Source organism: Mus pahari, chromosome 10 (assembly GCF_900095145.1).
Source record: "Mus pahari chromosome 10, PAHARI_EIJ_v1.1, whole genome shotgun sequence".
In the NCBI taxonomy this organism is placed as follows: Eukaryota; Metazoa; Chordata; class Mammalia; order Rodentia; family Muridae; genus Mus; species Mus pahari.
The window spans coordinates 5,792,362-5,814,062 of record NC_034599.1 but is presented as its reverse complement, the minus strand read 5'-3'; the positions used below and the strand labels follow the sequence as shown (position 1 = coordinate 5,814,062).

Below are 21,701 nucleotides of genomic sequence, written 5' to 3'. Positions count from 1 at the left end.
GGAAGAGCTGGCCTCAGTAAGACCATCCAACCTCCCTTGGGTCTTCTGTGAGTGAACAGTCATAATCTTACAGCCTATGACTTTCCACTAAACACACTTCAAAGAGCATTGTACATGCTTTGCTTAATATATATCTATATCTATATCTATATCTATATCTATATGAGTTAAAATTTATAGACTTGAGTCAATAGCCCACAAAGAAAGCAGAGTTTAGAAGCATCTCTATGTAGGATGACCTTACCTTCCAAGGCATTCTCCTCATTCTCTTGCCTATCCATTGATGCTGATTCAACTGTAAATTGAGAGCTTGAGCAATTCTATTTCTATAGTTCTCTATCCAACACTACCATCAATGTGCACAGAAGGAGAGACTCTCAAAAGTGAATTCATCTGAGCCAACAAAAATGTAAGTAATTAATATTATATACTTAATATTATATAAGTATATAATATTACATTATATTAAAATTATATACTTCACAGAGCTCTTGTACTTGTTGCTCTGTCTTTGACTTTTGTTAATCTTCCTGATTGCTATTTGCTCTGTACCCTCTAAATAAAATAAAATTTAAATAAGATGTAACTGTGACTTTTTTCTATTTAGCTGTCCACAGACCTTTTTTTACTTATGCCCATAAGGCTAAATGGAAATATCTATATTTTATTTACAGATAAAATACAAAGGATACAAATAAGAAAATAAGCAGAGAAAGTCTATAAATTAATCTGAAATAGTAATTTCCCTATCCCTATTTTCTATAATTTTTGATAACATAGATGATAATATAAGTACTTTAAGCTTTAGTAAAATAGGAGAAATATTAAAGTTAATAAAACTGTTGATTTAAAAGTTACTGGGTAATTTAGCAACTGATGACTTAATATTTTTTTAATCTAACATTTTATAGTGGCAAGAACATTGAATTTAGCCAAAATATCCCTGGCTGAATTTGATTGCCTGCTTGTTGAAGCTATGGTACATTTCTCACTAACTTGTAGAATGATTGATAACCTCTAGCCTGCCATATTTTAAGAACTAAGTGAGTTGTTATTACATATTAAAATAAGTTGCCAAAGTTTAGAATCTTACATAAAAAAATCAATTTTATGTTTTCATGCAGTCCCCAGTGAACCTGCTTCTTTTCTCATGGGCTTCAGCCAAGCAATGCTCTGACAGTGCTGGGAGCTGTAAGGAAATGAATGGAAGGCAGGTTGAAGTGTGGTGCTGAGAGAGACATTAAGCTTGGTTAGTAGCAGGAAGCATCTTTAGGAGTCAGGAGCTTGGGTTCCATTTGCTAGAGGTAAACAATACTATAAACGTGAAGGTTGAAGGACATGAGAATTGGAGGAGGAGGATTGTAATGATGATAGTGCCCCTGCTCTATATTAAAGCAGGCATCAGACTCCTGTAGTCTGCCCTTGGCTTTGTGAGCCATCACTGTCAGAGAGCACGTGGTGCCCAGGCCAGCCCCAGTGTGGGGTTCTTCTTTCTCGTAGCTTCTTCTTGAGGCAGCGACAGCGGAAGAACGTAGGCAGAGGGTAAGTAAGACTTTGTCATACAAGAAATTTAGGGTTGCTTTATAATAAAAAGTTTACTTATCTAAGCCTAAGTTACCATTCTATTGTAGCTGACCTGCCTTCTGTGATCTGGCACTTAGCGTCTCTTCGTCAAGCCACAAAGGAGTAAGTAGCCTTTGTTCTATCTCAGCAGGAACTGCTGGGCTCTAACTTTCAGCCTGATAGTCAGAAGTCACAGGAAGAGAAGACACATAGGAGAAGTGATTATAGAATTTATTACTAAGTTGTAGAAGTTTCCTATGAAAACTATCTAAGGGGAAAAGCAGAAAGATCCTAAGCGGGGGGGGGGGGGGGGGGGGGGAGCCAAAAATTCTCTCTAGCTCTTCCTCATCTCTTTGTCCTCAGTACTTATACATCTTTCAGAATACATGATCACATGTTACAAAGTTCATCACAAGTTCATACAAAAAAATCAAATCATAAATTGAAATAGTTTACAACAGCGAATGTTTACATGTATATCCATTAGGAGTAATTATCAAGCTAAACATCCATCACCTGTCTCAGCTCCACAGGTTCACTCAAGATTTAAAATTGTAAGTTATTAGTGAAGTTTTGTATAGATAAACCCAGTCGATATTTTTTCCTTTTTTTAAACAATTTTTTAAATATTTTCTTCATTTACATTTCAAATGCTATCCCCAAAGCCCCCTATACGCCCCCCCCCCCGCCCTGCTCCCCAACCTACCCACTCCCACTTCTTGGCCCTTGTGTTCCACTGTCCCAGTCCATATTTTATCTTCTGTCCTAGCACCTATAATAAATTGTTAGTTCCCTTTTTATGACCTCTGGTTAATTGTTTTACAGCCTCTTGGAATGTGCTCTGAGTAGGAGAAAGTCTGGTTACCATCTAAGAACAATTAACTGGTGACACTTGGGAGACTGGCCAGAGAGCTCTCATTGCAGCTTTGATTATCAGAAAAGGACTTAATAGCAGCCTCATTATAAAAGAGCTTAATATTCACTAATATTATTTTAGGAATTCTTATAGAGTCATCATTAAGACTTAAGTCATCTATTTGTCTATATAGCATCACTACAAGATGGTACATCTTCGTGGATCTGCAGAGATCTGCTCCAAAGGGGTGTGATACTACTTAGTGATAGTTACATATGTTTAGTAATAACAGGAAAAGCATATTAATAGCAGGAATTTTTCATAAAATGAATCCCTTACTCAATAAGGGCTCAATAAGGCTCACCTGTCACAGATTATATAATAATCCAGAGCAGTCCATTTCAGAATGATCATCTGCTAGTTATTAGCTTGTCCCATTATGGCTCCTGACATCATGGCATCTCTGATGGAAACTAAGGGCCAAATAGAGATTCTGATCTCAGAATCAGACTTTAGTAAAATCCTTACAATAATATTTTAATGTTAGGCTGGAGAGATGTATAAGCAGTTAAGAGCACTGGCTGTTCTTCAAGAGGTCCTGAGTTCAATTCTCAGCAACCACATGGCAGTTCACAACTGTCTGTAATTGCTGTTTCAGAGGATTCAACACTCTCAAATAGACACAATTGCAGTCAAAACACCAATGTACATAGAATAAATTAATTAAAAATACTTTAATACCTAAAGTATATGAATATATTCAATCAAACATAATTATTGATTTAAGGTCTTAAGGAAATGTTATTATAAGTTAAAATGTTATTCTAAAGAAAATAGAAAAGGTTCTCCTTTTAATTTCATACTAATCAAATAAGGATTTTCTTAACCTCAACCATGTCTGGTTTCTAAATAAATTCATTCTTACGTAGAATGTTACTCACTGAGTGGTGAAATTATTCCAAGAACACTTTTTAAAATTATTTCATGTTCTCTCAAGAGTTCACTTAAACAGACACAATAATATTTTAAAATCTATGAAAAAGCAGTGTGCTCTCATTGTTCAGTCTGTGATTACCAAACCAGAATAGATATTACAATGAAGACCCTAACTAACTTTGTGTTCATGAATTCAGTTTTTATGCACTGGGGTTCTGACTAGAAAAACTCGTTTGCTTGCTTGATCTATTCCATGTTTGCTAAGATATTTAGATTAAGAAAAAAATCTTTCATCTTCCTGGAGTTGTAGTAGGCTAGGATAATAATTGAAATAGACATTAGAAGCCTACTAGACTAATGTCCTAATTTTACAGATGAAAGAAACTGCCTTTAACTGAAATGACTTGCTTAATGGCTCACAGCCAATGGGGCAGAAAAATACTTAGACCCCAAGTGTCTTAATTTCCCAGCGTTTTGTTTTGTGTTTCCATGAAGAATTTCCTAATTGTGCTACCATGTAAATTCATGTCATTTTCAATACTATCGAAGTGCCATTTTTAGGCACAGTGTCAACTTGTGATTCCAAAATGTTTTAATTAAAACACTGCAGCAAGGAGGGTGAATTCATTAGTCAAAAGAAAATGTTAAATTAACAGTTCATCTTTTGTTCAGTGTATCTTGAGGGAGTGATTAAGACACAATGCTTTTTGTCTGAAAACTTTTCTTTTCATAGTTTGCATTACCATAACCTTCAATAGACAAAGATATAACACACATAAAGTAAGAAGGTGCAGGAATGCCTCCATCCATTTATGTAGTCACTCTGATGACACTTATTCCTGAGCCTTCCCATGTTAGAGTTGACAGAAGCAATGAAGACCTGGAGTACACACAGGACCATTTTCATGAGCCTGGAATACACCTGGGAAGCCAAACTCAAACAGCTGTCACTGATTAACCATAACATAGATTTCAAAAGATAACTTTCTTCCTGCAGAAAAGAAATTGGGTGCTATGTTCACATACAGTCAGTGAGAATTTCTCAGGGGAGGTGACTTACGAAGTTAAAATGAAAGGGATAGAGCCAAGCAGGATAGCATCAGGGTGGGCCTGTTGCATTCCCGACCAAGCCTGTGCCTGAAATGGTTGTGCTTCACTATCATAGTGCATTAACTAAAAGATATGGTTGCAAACTTCGCATCTACACAAATTATTTCTCCTTCTCTGTGGAGGAAATAGTGAAACTACAGCTGGTGTGGGAGCCGTGGACAACACATTTTTTAGTAGAACTCAGAGCACCAGTTAGTATAAGATTCACTTGGAAGCTGAGCATCTCTGATTTCATAGGCATCATGATGGCCCTGTGAACCTCCCTCTCCTGCATGAGGTACCCTGGAGCTGGGGATATTCTTTTGATAGTGCTATAGGCCAACCTGATTTGGACCATATATTTTTAATTCTTATTAATCAATCTTGCATTCTATGAGATGATCTCAATTCTGTCTTTCACATGTCATTAGCACAACTTGGATTATTCTCAGCTAAAGAAAATTGTAAATGTTTTGCACTTTTATCACAGTAAGTTAAATTGTCTAGCTAATCTGCTTTAATCATTTCCCTGCATCTTGATTTACCCTTCCATCTTTCCTTGGTATGTTCTGCCCATATGGCATTCTCTCTTTCCCTAGACCGAGATCTGTGCACCTGATATTCTTGTTGTCAAGAATACATTTAGCATTCAAAATGGCTGCCTCTTTCTGTTTCATTGGTCCTTAGCTTATTGTTACTATAGAAACTTTCTTGGGTAAAGAATCTGGCACTGTGCCTGTCTCATCCAGAGCGTGCCATGAAGAGTAGCAATTATGCTTAATGTTAAGTAACTGAGTGCTTTCTGTTAGCCCCTGCACAGTGACAGTCATTTCATACTTTTCCGATTCTTGCTATTTCCAGATAGACACGATTTCTCCTGTTACAGAGTATTTAAGAAACTAAACAGTATGTGTGAAGTCGTTAATACACACATAGAAGAGTTTATCTTAGCCAAGAGGCTCTAGATTATATTTTCACACAATATGACCTCATATAGACTGATGATATGCTAACCACTAAAAGTGAGGTGAAAGCTGGTGGAAGTTATGATCTACCTAGGCAGATGACTCCATCACCTGAAATTATATCCTCCCTGTGACTTCCTCTTACACCTGGCAGTATCTGTTTAAGCTTTTTTCAAATATTTCAAGTAAATTAGCACTTAAATGCTTGTCAGATGGGGTCAGGATTGTCTCCAGGGTCCTGAGCATCCTTCAGTGATCTCACATGTTACCTGCACAGGACTACGGTGCCATGCTGCCTGGAGTCTGGCCCAGGAAGAAGCTGGAATCTAGAAGCCTGTTTTGTTCTCAGGTGATCTTGAAGAGAAAACAACAATCAACAAACAATCTCAATTTCAACGCAAAACAAAACCACAACAAAAAGGTACAGGTTCCCTAGGGCACACCATTACTATAAGATAGAAGAGAATATATGGAAGACCACCCCAGACTATGGCTAAATAGAAGAAAGTGTCATAAAAATGCATGCCATTCTCCTCGGCTGGTATGTGAGAAAGATGAAAGCAGAGACTCCAAATAAAGACCAGTTAGCACACAGGAGTAAAACAGGCATTTTGACTAAGCAGGTTGGTCTTATGAACTCACTCCCCACAGCCAAGCTTTAAAATGAATTAAATGACACTGAGTTGATGCTAATGGAAGTGAATTAGGAGCCTTGGTAGCATTGCTACCCTCCAGGAGACTGCTACATAAATAAAATGCATCTTTTCAATATTAAAGAGCCAAGCCATGGTCAAGCTTCTAATTAGGTCAGCATAATGTAAGTCAAACTAAAAGCCATCCCAGGTGGGAATATCCAAAATTCACAATTTTGCCTCTGTGACCTCACATGTTTCAGAAGAGCAATAATTAGCTTGTGTTCCCTCAAGAGTTAGATATTTATAAAGACAACAGTCAGAAACAATAACACATATACAGAATGCTCACAAAAAGTTGAGAAGCAATAAAGACAATGAGTCTATATTGATATTTGTCAAAAAGAAATGAACACAGGATCTTTTGAAATAATTGAGCTATTGTTCAACATTAGGAAATGGAGCTGGGTTTTACCTCCAAGTAATGTCAAATAAATTATTCCCTTTAAAATCCTGGGGAAACTACTGGGTAATGATCTAATATCACCTCAAGTGTTTGGGGCCATTTTTGTTTTGGTCTTACTGATACTTTCCAATTTTGACAACAACCAATTCTGTTTCCATTTTAGAAGCTTTTCAGTGGAATGGTTTGAAATGCTGGGTAAACTGTTCCGAAGGCGGCTCCCTACCTTTGTTGTGTTTGGCTTTAATTTCTTCCTCTTTGTAAGGTCGATTTCTCATTAGTGCTAAGCCAAAAGCTTGCAGGAAGAAATGAAGAAACATGTTTAAGTTGAAAAAGGTTTTATCAAATCTTCAAGAGCCTGAAAGGGGAAAATTACTTCAACATTAAATATAAAACATGTACAAGCAGGTTCATAGCTATCTGGAAAGGGGTTTTCTAAGAATAACATTCATATCAATACACTACTGACTACAGAAATACATAAATACAGAGGAACAGTAATTATGTGAATGAAAAGATAGTAAGCAAGGTTCAGGAGCATAGCTCAAGCATAATTTGAGAAACAAGAAAAAAGAGGAAAAGAATCTACCAGATATTAAAGTGGGAATCAGAAAGAACTTTGCCAAAAGAGAAATATCCTGTTGTAAAAAGCTAATGGCAGATGGAAAGAATAGCAAAGACAACAGTCTATTACAAATGCAGAGTAGAGTGGGTAGGGATGTAAAGGAAAAAGGTACAGCTTAGAGGAAGATGTTACAGAAGAGGTTAAGACTATCTAGAGTGTCACATGCAATGGCACAGGTGCTTCTGAAATCAGTTGGTAAACTATTCTACACTGCATGGGATAGTTCAGTCCTGCAGGTATACTTAAAAGTGCAGATGAATTCTAAGCCTCAAGTAAATGAGATCATATGGCAAGCCTGAGGTTCCTGAATGTTTGGGAAGCAAACAGATCCTGTCCAGGCAGTTCCTTCCTGTCCCAGGTCATGGAAGCAGTTCTGTTGATAAGGAAAAGGCCCCAAATACCATGACCCTGGCCACCATGCCACCCTTTTCTCCTCCCCCATTAATATAGTCCATATCAGAGGGAGGGAAGACACTCTTTATGTTCTTTACCTTGTCATATCAGTGATGTCTTCTTCTCCTTCCTATGTCCAAATTCAAACTTCAGGGATGGTTCCAAGTACTAACATATAGATATTATAAAACTTGTATTATACTCTTGTTTGAAATTTTTCTTCAGCGACCACATTTCTGGTTGTCTCTGGTATTATGTTGCCCAAAAGATAATATAATTACTGAAGCATACAACATCAGAAAAGGGAATGAGGAATAAAACCTAGCAAATATACCTTACCTCTCCACCATGCAGAAAGGCAAGATTATGTGAGTCCCTTATGAGCTGGATGGACTTTGGAGGAGTGAGCCAACTGTGATGATCTGAGATATTAGGAAAAAATATTGGATGTAAAAGCTTAGAAGGAACATGCCTGAATAGAAGGTTAAGGCAGGGAACTCTATAAGAAATCTTTAAAGACATCAGAAGTGTGCTGACAAGAGCCAGAACAGCTAGCATATCATTCACTGGAGACTTTATCATGGCAAGTGATGGAGAGATAGCTTTGCTTAGAGTGGCAGCTACATCTAACAATAGATCTCCAAAGAAATATGATAAGAATGGCTTCTGATTCTTCACTGGGTTTTTGACTCCACCCAGCAAAGGAGGGTCATCCTTCTCAAGGTCAGAACCACCAGTTCCTGGGCAGGATTCACGTTCCATGGCAGAACTCAGAATTATTGAAGAGCTAGGACCATTCCTATAGATAACAAGGAATATAAATATAGTCGGAGGCTAGAAAGATAGCTCAGTGGACCATGGTTCAATTCTCAGCACCCCCCTTTGGTTCCTTACAACCTCTTATAATTCCAGTATCAGGATACCTGAAACTTTCTTCTGGCCCATGGGCACCTGTATGTATGTATACTTACATACACACAGACACACTTACATAAATAAAGCATAAAATATTTTTAAATGAACCTGTTTGATAATTTTGAAAGTAATTATTAGAAAAAACACGACTATTTCACATTTATTGGATGGAGCATTTAGACTCTGGAATATTCCAGAAATAAATATGTAGATATAATGTTTTCATCCAGGGTTGAGAAGATAGCCCACTAACTAGAGTTCTTTTTAGGAAGGCATGGAAACCTGGATTTGAATCTCCAGAAGTCAACATTTAAGACCAGTGCAGTAACAAGCAACTATATTCTCAGTTCTTGGGAGGTGGAGGCAGGAGTGTCTCTGAGACTGAACAGCTAAATCGGTCATCTCCAGGTTCAGTGAGAACTTGCCTCAGGGAATAAAGTAGACAGTGAGTGAAGGAGATACCCAACATCAATGTGTGACCTACACATACATACACATGCATGCACACCCTTACACACACACACACACACACACACACACACACACACGCACACGCACGCGCACGCACACGCACACATGCACGCATGCACACGCGCACACACGCACACGCACACACGCACGACATACACGCACACGCACACACACGCACGCACACACACACACACACACACACACGCACACACGCACACACCAAAATATAACATAAAAATTATAAAGTATTAAACAAATGTGGAGCCACATTTGTCTTAGGGGAGAAGAAAGGCAAAGGGTGTTATTGGAGTTAGCATTCTGAGTTACATCCTAAATGTGAAACGCAAGTACAGTGGGCTTTCCTTCTCCAGAATGGCTTACCTGTGAAAAGATTTGATGGTGGTCCATAACCTAGTTTTGATTGCATACTCCTTGAGATTGAGGACAGCTCTCTACTATGCCACCAAAACAGGTGCATGCACATTCAGGATTTCCCATTATAAAAAACAAACAACAAACAAAAAAACAAAACCAAAAAACAAACAAAAAACCTCATGGAAAATACAAAACAGTAGAAGGAGAAATCAATTTGAAGGGAAACATAAAGACTATAATTCCATATTTGTGGACTATAAATTCTTAAGGCAAATCGCAATGAGAAGCTTTCCAGAACAAAGAAAAAAAGACAGGCCTATTGTTTTTTGCAGTTTTGCCTCATGCAGCTCCTATATGAAGCTGACAGCTGGGCTCATCCTCCTCACTCCTGCTTCAGAGCCCAGAGGTTCTGTGATTATTCAGTGGTTCAACATAAAGAGCCCTGTACTTTTGAGTTGAGTTAAAGTCCTATTAATTATAATAACATCTGCACTTAAGCTCTCTTCCTTGCTTTCCAACAAAGCTGCAAGTACTTTCTGGGTCAGTTCACTTCTTGCCTCCAGTTATCACACAGCGAAAGACAAAAGCTGGTGACAGCGCAGCCCACTTGAGTGTGTCTTGCCTTTAGCTTTTAAATTGTTTACTGATGACATTAAATACTTTGAGTTGCTGTTGTTTGCTTCATTTGTAAGAAAATGTGTCTTGTCTTGTTACCCTCGAGTCTCTGGTCTGTCAGCTCTGGGGTTGGCCAGAGCTGTCAGGTGGTTTGTAATTTTATGCAAAGCTTTCTTTGAAAAAATTTCTTCAGGTCAACAAAGAAAGATTCATAGTATAAATTTTAGAATCTAGGAGGCTTACTTTATATCTTATCCAGTCATTTTAGTCTCTGTTCTGTGCATTTTTTCATCAAATGAGAAAAAATGATTGGGTCCTTGTAAGAGATGAAGTAAGTTAACGTAGGTGTTGGTGATGTGTCTCAGTGATAGAGTCCTTGCCTGGCATGCGCAAGGTCCTGGGTGTGAGATTGAGGATGACCAAATATGATAATGTATAAAATCTCTGTCTAAAGCTTCTATCAAGCAAAACTTAATAAATGTTATTAGAGAACACCATCTACCACTTTAAAGGCATTGTACATGCTACTCTCTTTTTCATCTATAAAATTGGATGGTTTATTGTACAGCCTAGCATTTCGTTCAGGCTTCTTTCATTGAGTATCTAATAATTAACAAACCCTAGACTAAATGTCTGTTATTGAGTTGTTGATAAAGACAAGAGAAGCAGACTACATTCCAACAGTCAAACAAACAACAAATCAAAGTGTCTTTCTGGAGTCAAGTTTCTGCCACTTGAAGAACATCTTTGACTTACTCGGGTAATGGATGCTAAAAAGCAGAGCTTTCTCTTCAGAAAATGAGTCAAAATTCTTTCAATTCATATTAGGGTTTGGAAGTCTTCAAGGAAATGAAGCATGAAAGGACATTGGTGTGATGTCTTGCACAATAAAAGTGATCTGCCCACCTATGTCATTACCAGAAGGAACCATCTCACCACCTCACTGCACACTATATAAAAACTGAAAATTAAAAAACTAAAAAAAAATTTATCTGACCCTATAAAAGAAATAGACATTTTAACAGGCTGGGCAGTGGGGGGTGCACACCTTTAATCCCAACACTTGGGAGGCAGAGGCAGGCAGATTTTTTTTAGTTCAAGGCCAGCCTGGTCTTTAGAGTGAGTTCCAGGACAGCCAGGGCTACACAGAAAAACCCTGACTTAAAATCAAACAAACAAACAAACAAACAAACAACAAAACAGATAAGATATAGACATCTTAACAAAACATTAAGTTGCATTCTGGGACTTTTGTGAAAAGTCAGCTGATCATGAGTATGGACTAAAATCTGGGTCCCCTGCTCTGTCCACATGCTCTATGTCCAAGATTATCACAGCTTCTAAGTGTGCTAGGCTGTTCAAGTGTCATGGTAACCGAAGCTTGTTCTGGAATTTGAGATTTATTTACTATTTCAGTAAATGGTGCTACCAAATTCCTATGTATGCATTAAAAGGAAGAAAACCAAATAATTTCCTCTTGCTGCACAAAAATACCCACATTAATCAACACAAAAAATAGAGTTTCAAAAATGTGAACCTTGAATCTGTGAACTTTCTGCAAGAAAACATGGAGAGTCACTTTAAAATGTTGATGCAGACAGTGGTGTTTTTCATAGTGAAGCAATAAAAATTTAAATCCTTGAACCAGATTATATAAAACTAAGAAGATTTGGCACAGAAAATGAAGCTGAAAGATACCATTCTCAAAGAGAGACGCTTACAAAGCATTCATCAACAAGGTATCAACATTCATAACATATATGGAGCTCAAAATGTTGAACATGAAAAACAATATGATTTTGAAGTGGGCCAAGGACATAAACATATGCATATGGAAAAGACATAGAAACTAAGTAGAAGAGTTCATTCTCATTTTCAGAATACTGTAAATCAGAAGCACAAATTGTCATTACAATCAAGTTGAGCGCTTCTCCTGAGACACCAGGATGTCAGCAATAAATCCTGGAAATTATTAAACTTAATATGTAGACAAATTTTTCTCTTACAGTTGGCTCATATTAAAAACATATTGAAGATCTTAAGACTTGTGATATTTACCTCTCTTTAATTCATACTCCAAGAACAAATACCATGATGGCTAGCTTTCATGGTACTAAAAGATACTATACAGAATCCTTGACAATGTTATTTTAAGGTGGAGGAGTGCGGGGCTTGAGGTAAGCAGGTGAACCCAATGAGAGAGTCCTTCAATCTTTACAGCTATGGAGTGTCACAAGAATTACCTTGAAAGGGCCCTCCCATTTAGGGGAAAAGGATAAGGGGTAATTGTCTGGAGAAGAGAGAAGTATCAGATCACCAATGTTGATAGGGAGTGGACCTGAGATAGTATGTGGCTGTGGTAGATGGTGGTCAGTAAAGTTCCATAGGAGGGAGCAGAGATGACAGAGTAAGGGAGTACGTCGGTGGTCAGGGAGGGGGGAGTTGTAAAAGGTGAGGGTCAGAACCAAATGTCCATACATGAGCTCAAAAAGTGAAATGAAAAGAGGTCACTTGGGGAGAGCCTTTATGCTGAAAAGGTCTAGCCATAGGAAGTTTACCCAACCTAGGTGAAGTTCGTTTGACAGTTTGACAAGGGTAGTTTTTAAGGACTGGTTAGTCCATTCTATCTTTCCTGAGTACTGAGGGTGGTGTGGAATATGAAAAGGAATGTGTTGAGGGTTTTAGATAGGGTTTGAGAAGTTTGGGAGGTGAATTGAGGACCATGGAGGGAGGCTGGGATTCCAAATTGATGGGATGACTTCATGAAGAAGATCAGAGACTGAGCTCTTTTTTGGTGGAGAGGAATGCTTCTACCTATCCTGAGATGGTGTCCACCCAAACCAGGAGGTACTTCACAACATCAGACGTTTGATAGTAGGCAAGTTGCCAGTCAATTCCAGGGAGGGAACCTCTAGCTTAGTGAGTGGGAAAAGGGGTCTATGATACCTGGAGTTGTGGTCTGACATCTGACCGACTTGCAAAATGTGTGTTTCTGCTGGCAGTCACACTCCGAACCGCACCGGGTCCACCCTGGAAGGCAAGCTGGGGAAGGAAGAAGAAAATAACCAGGCTAAGACAAGAGATCCTGATCAAATCCCAAGGTTTAATGAATTATTCAGTTTTTATAGCTTGGGAAAAAGCCCTTTCCCCCAGCCCCAGTCTTGGGGCTTAGTTCAGGTGCGAGCTGGTGGGTGGAACTTTAGGAAGGTGACTCTGGAGAATAAACTTATCAGAAGGAAGTGGAGCGCCAGCAGCTTTAACAAAGAGCCTGCTTGGCAGGTTGGGAGCCGAGTCAGTAGCTGAGAAAGCCTGTTTAGAGACTGGAAGAATGCTACCGCAAAAGGCTTTTAGGTTTTAAGAAACACAAGTGGTTGGCTGTAGGTGGGTTTTAACAAAGTAATTTAAGGCTTGGCCGTTAGAATGAAAGTGCAGGTAGAGATTAGAGAGTCTGACAAGAGTCTGTAGATGACAGAGAAGAAAGGGGTTGGGCTGTAAGCGTGTCCTGTGGTGGGTGAAACAAATCTAGGCCCCCAAGGGCTGTAGTTCTAGCTGCCTCACCAGCTCAGTTTTCCCTTGAATATAATAGAGACATCCATCTGCTGAGATTGGCACTGGACCATTGGAACAGCTGTGGGGAGACGGGAAGTTTTGGCTATGGTCATAATTTGGTTTGCAGATCCACTACTATGATGTGCCTGATGGCCAACACTATGTACTTCATAAGGAACCTAAGCTCTTTCCAGGTAACAGTGTAGAACAGGAGAATATGGAAAGCTCATTTAGAATCTGTATAGATGATTAGAGATTGTCTTAGGCCAATTACAAGGCACAGGTAAGAGCTATTAGTTTAGCCCATTGATTAGTGGTGTGGGCCTGGAGGGCCCATGTCTCAACCACTTCCTTATCTGACACTGTAGCATAGCCAGCTCATTGGGCTCCTTCATGTAAAAAGGAGATGCCATCTATATACCAGGTATAGATGGCCTGAGGCAATGTGCCTCTCTGTATGTGTGAGGGATGGGGTAATACCTTCGTTTGTCTAAGGCTTCAGTGTAGGAATAAAATAGGGAGTGGCAAGTGTTTGGTTGAGGAAGGTTTGAATTATTAAGATATAGGTATGATTAGAAAGCAAGTGTAGAGTCTATCACTTTCAGATGTTCATGGATGTTCCTGATGGCCAACACGATGTATTTCAAGTATAGAAAAATGCAAACTAAAACAGTAGAAAGTAAACAATCAGGTATCTATCTGGTATAGGGTGGTATGGAAAGGAGCTGGAAGTGACATTGAGAGGAACACAGTAGGCCTTCAGGGTGATATTGAAAGAAGCACAGTGGGCCTTTAGGGTGACACCTATATTTATTCTCTAATCATCATAAAGCTTGCCACAGACCAGGCTCAGTCAGCCCCCCTCAATCCATGGGAATCAGAGTCTCGGACAGATGGGCATAGAGTCGGAGAGAATTGACAGACAGACACAGACACGAGAGAGTGTGTTGGATCTGAATGTAATTTGTCAAATCGAGCATCAAACGTTTTATACAGAGGAAAATAGGGAAGTTAGGTGACACACCGGGCAAGGTACAGTGAGGTTACCGGATTCTTACATAAAACAGGGGAATGCAAACATGAAGGACTGGCAGGAAGCAGCTGGGATAAAATTCAATGTTAACAACTGTGATTAAAAGCAGCCCCACCTAAGGTCAGCTTAATCTTAGAAGCCAGAAGCAAGGCCCTTGCCATAGTTCCTATTCTAGTCTACTGTATAGTCCACCTTCCCCCTAGGCCATTGTAAATTCTTGTGTATGGGTGTAACTCAGCTATCCATAGTTCTAAGTACCTACTCTGGTTCCTCCCTAGGCCACAACCTTCCTTCTTCCTAGATAATGGTAAATTCCTGTGTAGGGCAGTGAGCTATCCATGTCCAGGGTCTGATCAAGGACTGACTGCCTAGGACTGGTGAAGAATCTAACTTAGTTATATGTCAAAAACTCAATCTTTAGAAGCACTTATAATAAAGCAATATTAAGGGAAAGCACACAGATCCGTTTACCAACTAAAGCAAGGACATTGGAGCATTCATTATACAGGATGCCATGGTTCCAGGAGACTAAGTTTCCGTGAACTTTTCACCTTGGGACAGCACCCAGGCTTTTCAGCCTGTCAGGCGGGTCACTACTGGAGTGGATGTAGCAAAAGCTGACATGACCTACCACTTACACATAAGAACTCTCCAATATGTGTTAAATATACAAGTTTCTGGTGTGCCTCATAACTCAATAAAGCCTTTGAAATAGTCGAGAATTCTGTTCTGTTTTGAGAAACCGTGTTATATTCATACTGCACCAAGCTCATTCTTCTGCTTCATCTTTCCACATCTTGTTTTCCCCATGCCCTATTCCCTGCTGCCTTGAAACTGACCATTTAGTTCTTCAAGACTTCATTCACCTTCTCACCTTGGTGACTGCATCTTCTCTGTTCTTGCACACTTGGTAACTGCCTCTCCTCTGTTCTCCCACAGTGAGCTCAGATGAAGAATAATAACTTACCTATATTATCTAGCAAACACTTTAAAAGAACATGTTAGGTTTTTACAGAGCAAGTCTTAACAATTAAAGAGATTAAGTAGCTGCTTGAATTAACACATAGAAGATATGAGTATATGGCAGCAAATGGAACACAGTGATCTCTGGTTTAAAAGCTTATAATACTAATAAATCACTAAAGATTCTGAGGTATTATATACATAATACAATATAATATAATCTTGTGGAGAATCTGAATAAATTCAAGTAGCTTTTGAAATCTAAGAGCAGCACCCAACTGAAAGCCAACGAGAAGCAAACAGCAGCATGGATAGCCATAAATTCTCAAAAGAGAAATGAGCTCGGAAAGCAGTTCTTGCCAGCATATGGGTAAAATCCTACCATGGCCACACCTGGATTCCACTGAACATTTGGGGTCCTTTAAGCAGGGAATCCAGCTAGGCAATCCATCCTTCCGAGTCTAAAGGAGGAAATAACTAAGACAGACTTGAAAGGAAGGCATTTTCCTTTTAAGTTTGTTCTGTGCTCTGCAGCAAGAGAAACCTGTCACAGTCACTTACTGCCGAGCAACATAGGGATCCTCGATAGCTTTTTCTTCATTTAGTAACTGATGGGCTCACACATCATTTTTATTTCCTTGCTTTAGAGTTTTTCGATTTGTAAAATGAGGTTTGACTACCCTTACACATTCTACTCTAAAATCCCCTGACACAGGATTGCATTTCACCATCTGTACATATTGTGATATATGTTAACCATGTGTCCTCCTCTCATCCAGACCCACTCCCATTTCTATGCTTTTCCCAGGAAATTGACCCCTAAGAGCTTTACCAGTGTGTTCTCAGCAGTGGGGTGGGAAGAGAGACAAAGGCAGCCTGATGGAGAGGGATGCCTGTGTCATTATGCCCTCACTTCTTACAAAGGTGTCATGTGTTAAAGAGGAAAAGGACAACAAATTTAGCTGAGGAAAGCGAAGAGTAGAGGCAAGAGGTATCACAAATGCAGCTGGGTACCCCACACATTCATACCATTGGACATCTGAGCTATGACTTCTATGAGAGAACTAGGTTAAAGAATTTTGTAGGACAGTGTCCAAATATACTACATCTGTGACCTTAGCAGAACAGAAAGACACCCTCTAACCTCTCTTCCTTCCCTTCTCTTTCTTTCTTTTTTTCTTTTTTCTTTCTTTTCCATGCACAAATACTGTTGCCAATAAATTTTATTTTCTCCTGTTTTGCTTTATCTTAGTTTGTTATTGTTCTTTAGAAGAAGAGGCAGAAAGAGTGTGGGTGTAGCTGGGAGGGGTGGTGGGGAGAATATCACACGAGTTGAGGGAGAGAAACTGCAATCAGGATACAGTGTATGAAAAAGTCCATTTTCAGTAAAATAAAACTAGAAAAAAGATAGCAATGTGTTAAAAATAAAATAAATTTCAAAAGCAGAGGGAGAAAAGTAAAAGAAAGAAGGTGAAGAAATATAAGGAAATGGGATGCCGAGGGCACTGGGTAGGGCAGGGACTGAGGGAGGGAGATCAAGCTTTATAAAAGAAAATCTAATTGCTGCCAGGGGTCACACCAGGCATATTCAAGGATCTTGTTCAGGTATTGAGACTACAAAGAGGTCATCACATCATGAAAATACTGGTGTCATGGCGAGGTTGATGCATTTATAACTTAGTAGTTCTATTTCCACAGTCTTTATTGACATGGGAACACCTGGGAGGCAGTGCATAGGTTTGAGGAAGCAGGTCACTTGGAAAATACTCTAATCTGGCAGGCCTTATCCCTAGCCCATCCTTTACTCTCTGGATGCTGAATTACAATAGGTGAAGTTTCTTTAGATAAACAGTCTATGTGGAAAGATCTACAGTAAGTGAGGACGTGCCAACAGGAGATGCAAGGGGGAAATGGAACTGTCCATGGAAGTAAACACACACATCAAGTTCTTATCAGTTTGCTCTGTGAGCCTAAGGCCTGCATTGGGCAGATTAACAACAGAGATGCAGGCATTAATAGTAGGTGAAAACAAACTCATGGAATCTAGAAATGAGAGCTAGGAGGGCTTGACATCAAGGCAATATGCTGGTTGGCTTCTTCTCTGACCCCTTTATATCCAACTCCAAGTCCAAGATGTCTTAACATAATTAATCCCCAAATCTGGACATCTCAAAATGTAGCAGTCAGATAGTAACAAGAAAGAGAAGATAATGAAGCTGGAAATATTAATTTAGTCTTCAGTTACCTCAGTAATTATGTGTGTGGTAGCCAGACATTATGATTGAAAATCATATTCATTATCTGCTTTATCTTTTCCAAGTTAGAAAAAAACAGGTGAAGATTTACATTTTAAATCAGAAGATAAGATTTTAGTTAAATGACAGATACTCCTATTTAAAGGATAAATATCACAGCATTCAAAAATCTTCATTCTTCCTAGTAGACTAGTGGTCCAAAGTACAGGCATATTCATACCTCGTCTTTTAAAAGAAAGATCAGTTGCTTAATATGATGTTTGATTTTAATTATCAATTTGATATAATCTAGAATCACCTTAGAAAATATTTTCAGTAAGTAATTGTTTAGATCAGGTTGACCTGTGAATATGTCTGTGGGGATTATTTAATTATGTTAATTGATGTATAAAGACCCAGCCCATTGTGAGTAGCACCATTCTTTAGGGAGGGGGATCCTGGGCTGTAAAAGTGTTGAAAACAAGCTGAATACTGGCATTCTCTGCTTTTGGGTGTGAATGTAGCTACTGCCTTTAAGCTCCCTGCTATGATGGACAGTGACAGAGAATTGTAAGCTAAGTTTTCTTCCATGACTTAATTTTTTAGGGGGGAGGGTCAGGGTAATTTATCACAGCAAGAGAAAGGGAATTAGGATATCTTTTGTCAATGAGATCTCACTCATATTAAATCAAGAGCTGAAATACTGCCAATATCTGACATCCATATATTTCATTAAAACAGATGAACTTTGAACCCAAACTTCTCTATTGTTTTATTACATTTTTCTTCAAGTTTGTAAAATCTAAATATTTTCAAGATATTAACCATCTATGAAAATTATAGTAAATTAATTCATGTTAAAATATGGAGTTAAGTGTACAAAAGTATATTTTTGCTTTCAAATATATATTTTTACTATATATTTAGTGAAGATATACTGGAATAAATTCACCATCTCCTTGTTTCAAAGTAAATGAGCACTTTCTAAATAATAAATATAGCTTTACATTGGTTATAAGGTTATTATGTAACCTTAAAAATAATTATTTTATTTTTAATTATGTGTGCATGTGCATGTGTGAGGGATTATATAACCTTTAATAATAACCTTTAATAATATTTTGGTTTTAGTTATATGCATAATATGCATATATGACTCTGTGTGTGTGTGTGTGTGTGTGTGTGTGTGTGTGTGTGTGTGTGTCTAAAATGAGGGCATCATTTCCCCTGGAGGCAATTGTGAGCTCACATGTAGCGGTACTAGCGGGTCCTCTTCATGTGCAGCAAGTGCTCTTAACTGCTAAGTCATTACTTCTTCCACATATTATGTGGTGTTTATAGGCTCTGTATTTTCCATGGATTTCATGTAGTCTCTCTCTAGATGAACTAGAAGACAAGCTTCTCCATTCGTAGTCTGTCATGATTCAGAGTAGATCTTCATTCTTTCTTCTTGCAAACCAAGAGTGGGCTATATTTAAAACCATACAGTTTAAACTGGTATCTTTATCCATGGCAATGTGTATATTCAGTAGACACTACCTTTTAGCAGCTCAGAGTCAATTAATACGATGTTCAAAGATCTATATAGCAGTCAGCCCTGAGTAACAAGCCATACTGAATACACACATCCCAGAAGAACATGAAGTAGCTCAGTAAACCAAGTTCAAGGCATTTCTCTTTAGTCTTCACAGGTTAGGGTTATGATCATGCCATGGAGTAAGTGGTTGTCAGAAACCTGAGGGTTAATTTTGGAGTTTTAGATTCACTAATGCCACTGTTTCATACTCTTGCAGCCAGTCTGTGACTTCCTGGTTGCTAAAGCAGTTGGTCTAGCGTCTAATAACATACCACCTAAAGCCTAAAGGTTACTTCGTCACTTCAAGCAGCTTGGGAAGGTTGCTGTGCTGGCAAAATAGCGGATTACATTTCACAAGCATGCAAGGGAAGAAAGGACTAAAGTGCTAATTAAATCGGAAGTGCATAAATTCCAGGAATGATAAATACATAGGATAATGTGGTCATTGCAAATGTCAACCTCATTTGCACTGAACTTCTAAAACTTTTAATAATGCCTTAATTTGTCACCTTATGGAAAACTGAAGGTCCACTTTTACCGAAGGTCATGTACCAGCCCAGTTGCAGACTCGACTATCACACACACTATCACACACTTACACTAGAGAGTGCCGTGTGAACAGCCCAGTCAGCAGGCCACATTTCCATGCCTTTCACCCAGCATGGTGCTAGAGCAGAAATTAATCACTGCTCAGCTGTGTCCAGTGGCTTTTATGTCTGTATGAGTTCTCCTCTGTGTTTTTATCCGGTTTCTTTTTCTATTTGATTTTCGAGGTCACCTTTGGTTTAAGGTGAAATACGAAGTTTGGTATTAAAATATGACTAGGTGATATTGGAGTATCAAGCTATAATAGCTAAATTCGGAGTCACCTTTCCCTGCCATTTTTAAAATTAACTGTCAAAAACTATCATGAGAGAAATAACTTGCAAGTATCCTCATCTTTTGGATAAAAGAAGATATTAAGTGAGTTTATTGCATCCAATTGTGAAGCATGACAAACATCTATCACTTCTTATTTTCAACAGGGATCCTTCCTTGTACTTATAATCTCTCACCGTAGAGACGGTTTAGACTTCATCAGAAGTTTTTGCCATTTAGTTTCTTTGAATTGAAACGGGGAACAAACCCTTTTTTAATAATTTTCAGAATAGCTATTCTTCCAGACGGAAGCTTGCGGATCCTAAATGCTTCTAAAGCAGATGAGGGGAAGTACATTTGCCAAGGGGTGAACATCTTCGGTTCAGCAGAGATCATAGCTTCCCTGTCTGTCAAAGGTAAGAGAAAATGAAAGCATGCCTGACGCTTTACAGCTTTGGCTCCCTAGCCTTATCATCAGAAAAAAAATAATAAGTAAAGTAAATACAATGTGTGTATACATGTGTTTTCATTGATTGGCATGAATGACTTAGTTTTAAAGGTTGTTAGAAACACAGAAGTAACACAAAATTCCACTTCCATCATTAAAAGACTAGAAACAGAAATGGGAACAATGGCTCCCAACTTTGACCCCAGTATTTGCACTGAAACTTTTTAGTTATAAAACTCCATTTATATCAAACACTACTGGTACCCAACCCCGTGGCCCAGTCTTGTCTGTTCCCACCTGTGATAAGGTTCCCATCTTCTGATAAGGTAATGATGGATTCACAAACATTTTATCAATGGTAAATATTCTTCCTTAACCGTGAATGAAGTGAGAAATTCAGTTACTCAGAAATTGTCTGTCCCCACAACCCTTCAGTTACAGCACATTGTGTTTACCTGTCCTGTCTGACAAAGCCATGATTTAGAGTCATAAGCACAGTGTGACCTCAGAGGTCATACTTAATCTTATAGTGTCACACTTGCCCTCCACTTGCATTTTTCTCGGAACTGCTCTAAGGGAGGATAGGCATGAAAAGACCCCATAGGTAGCCAGAAGCTGAGTTTTCTTGTGAGAGTGCCGCCACAATGAAAGAGTATAGAAGAAAAGGAAGCTCAGGGTACACGGCTTGCCTATGTCTTTCCCTGTCCACGCTAGAACTCCTGGGGGGAGAGGAAAGAGAAAACAAAAGTCTATCTCCATCCCGGCTTTACTTTATTCACAACACATCATATCAGTTATTTAACCTTAATGTTTGGTTGTATGACTGATACCACTTTATTGGTTCAAGGTTCCTCTAAGACCATAAAGATAATATTAAAATGTCAGTTTTTTGAAATTCAATTTGTCACTAGTAAGCAGTTTGAATACTGTTGCTGAACTAAAACCATGACCACTTAGCCTTTTAAAGGTTTTGTGTATGTAAACCACAAAGCATCAATAATGATATTTTATAATTATACAGACAGTGACTCTTCTAACCCTCCTCAGATCATAGAGGGTTTTATCCAGCACAAAGCAAGTCCTTGTCCCGCGCTACCTTCTCGCCAGCAAGAAATGACGCGGCACACAAACAGGATCCTTCT

General features: G+C 38.7%; 1 protein-coding gene across 1 annotated transcript in view; it reads left to right on the top strand.

Moving 5' to 3' along the window:
- Positions 1–21,701, top strand: part of Cntn5 (contactin 5) — a 1,169,992-nt gene that overhangs the window by 985,978 nt on the left and 162,313 nt on the right. Inside the window, exon 14 of the mRNA XM_029543057.1 lies at positions 20,400–20,527. Coding sequence (XP_029398917.1) covers positions 20,400–20,527 — 128 coding nt within the window. The remainder of the gene's footprint in view (positions 1–20,399; positions 20,528–21,701) is intronic.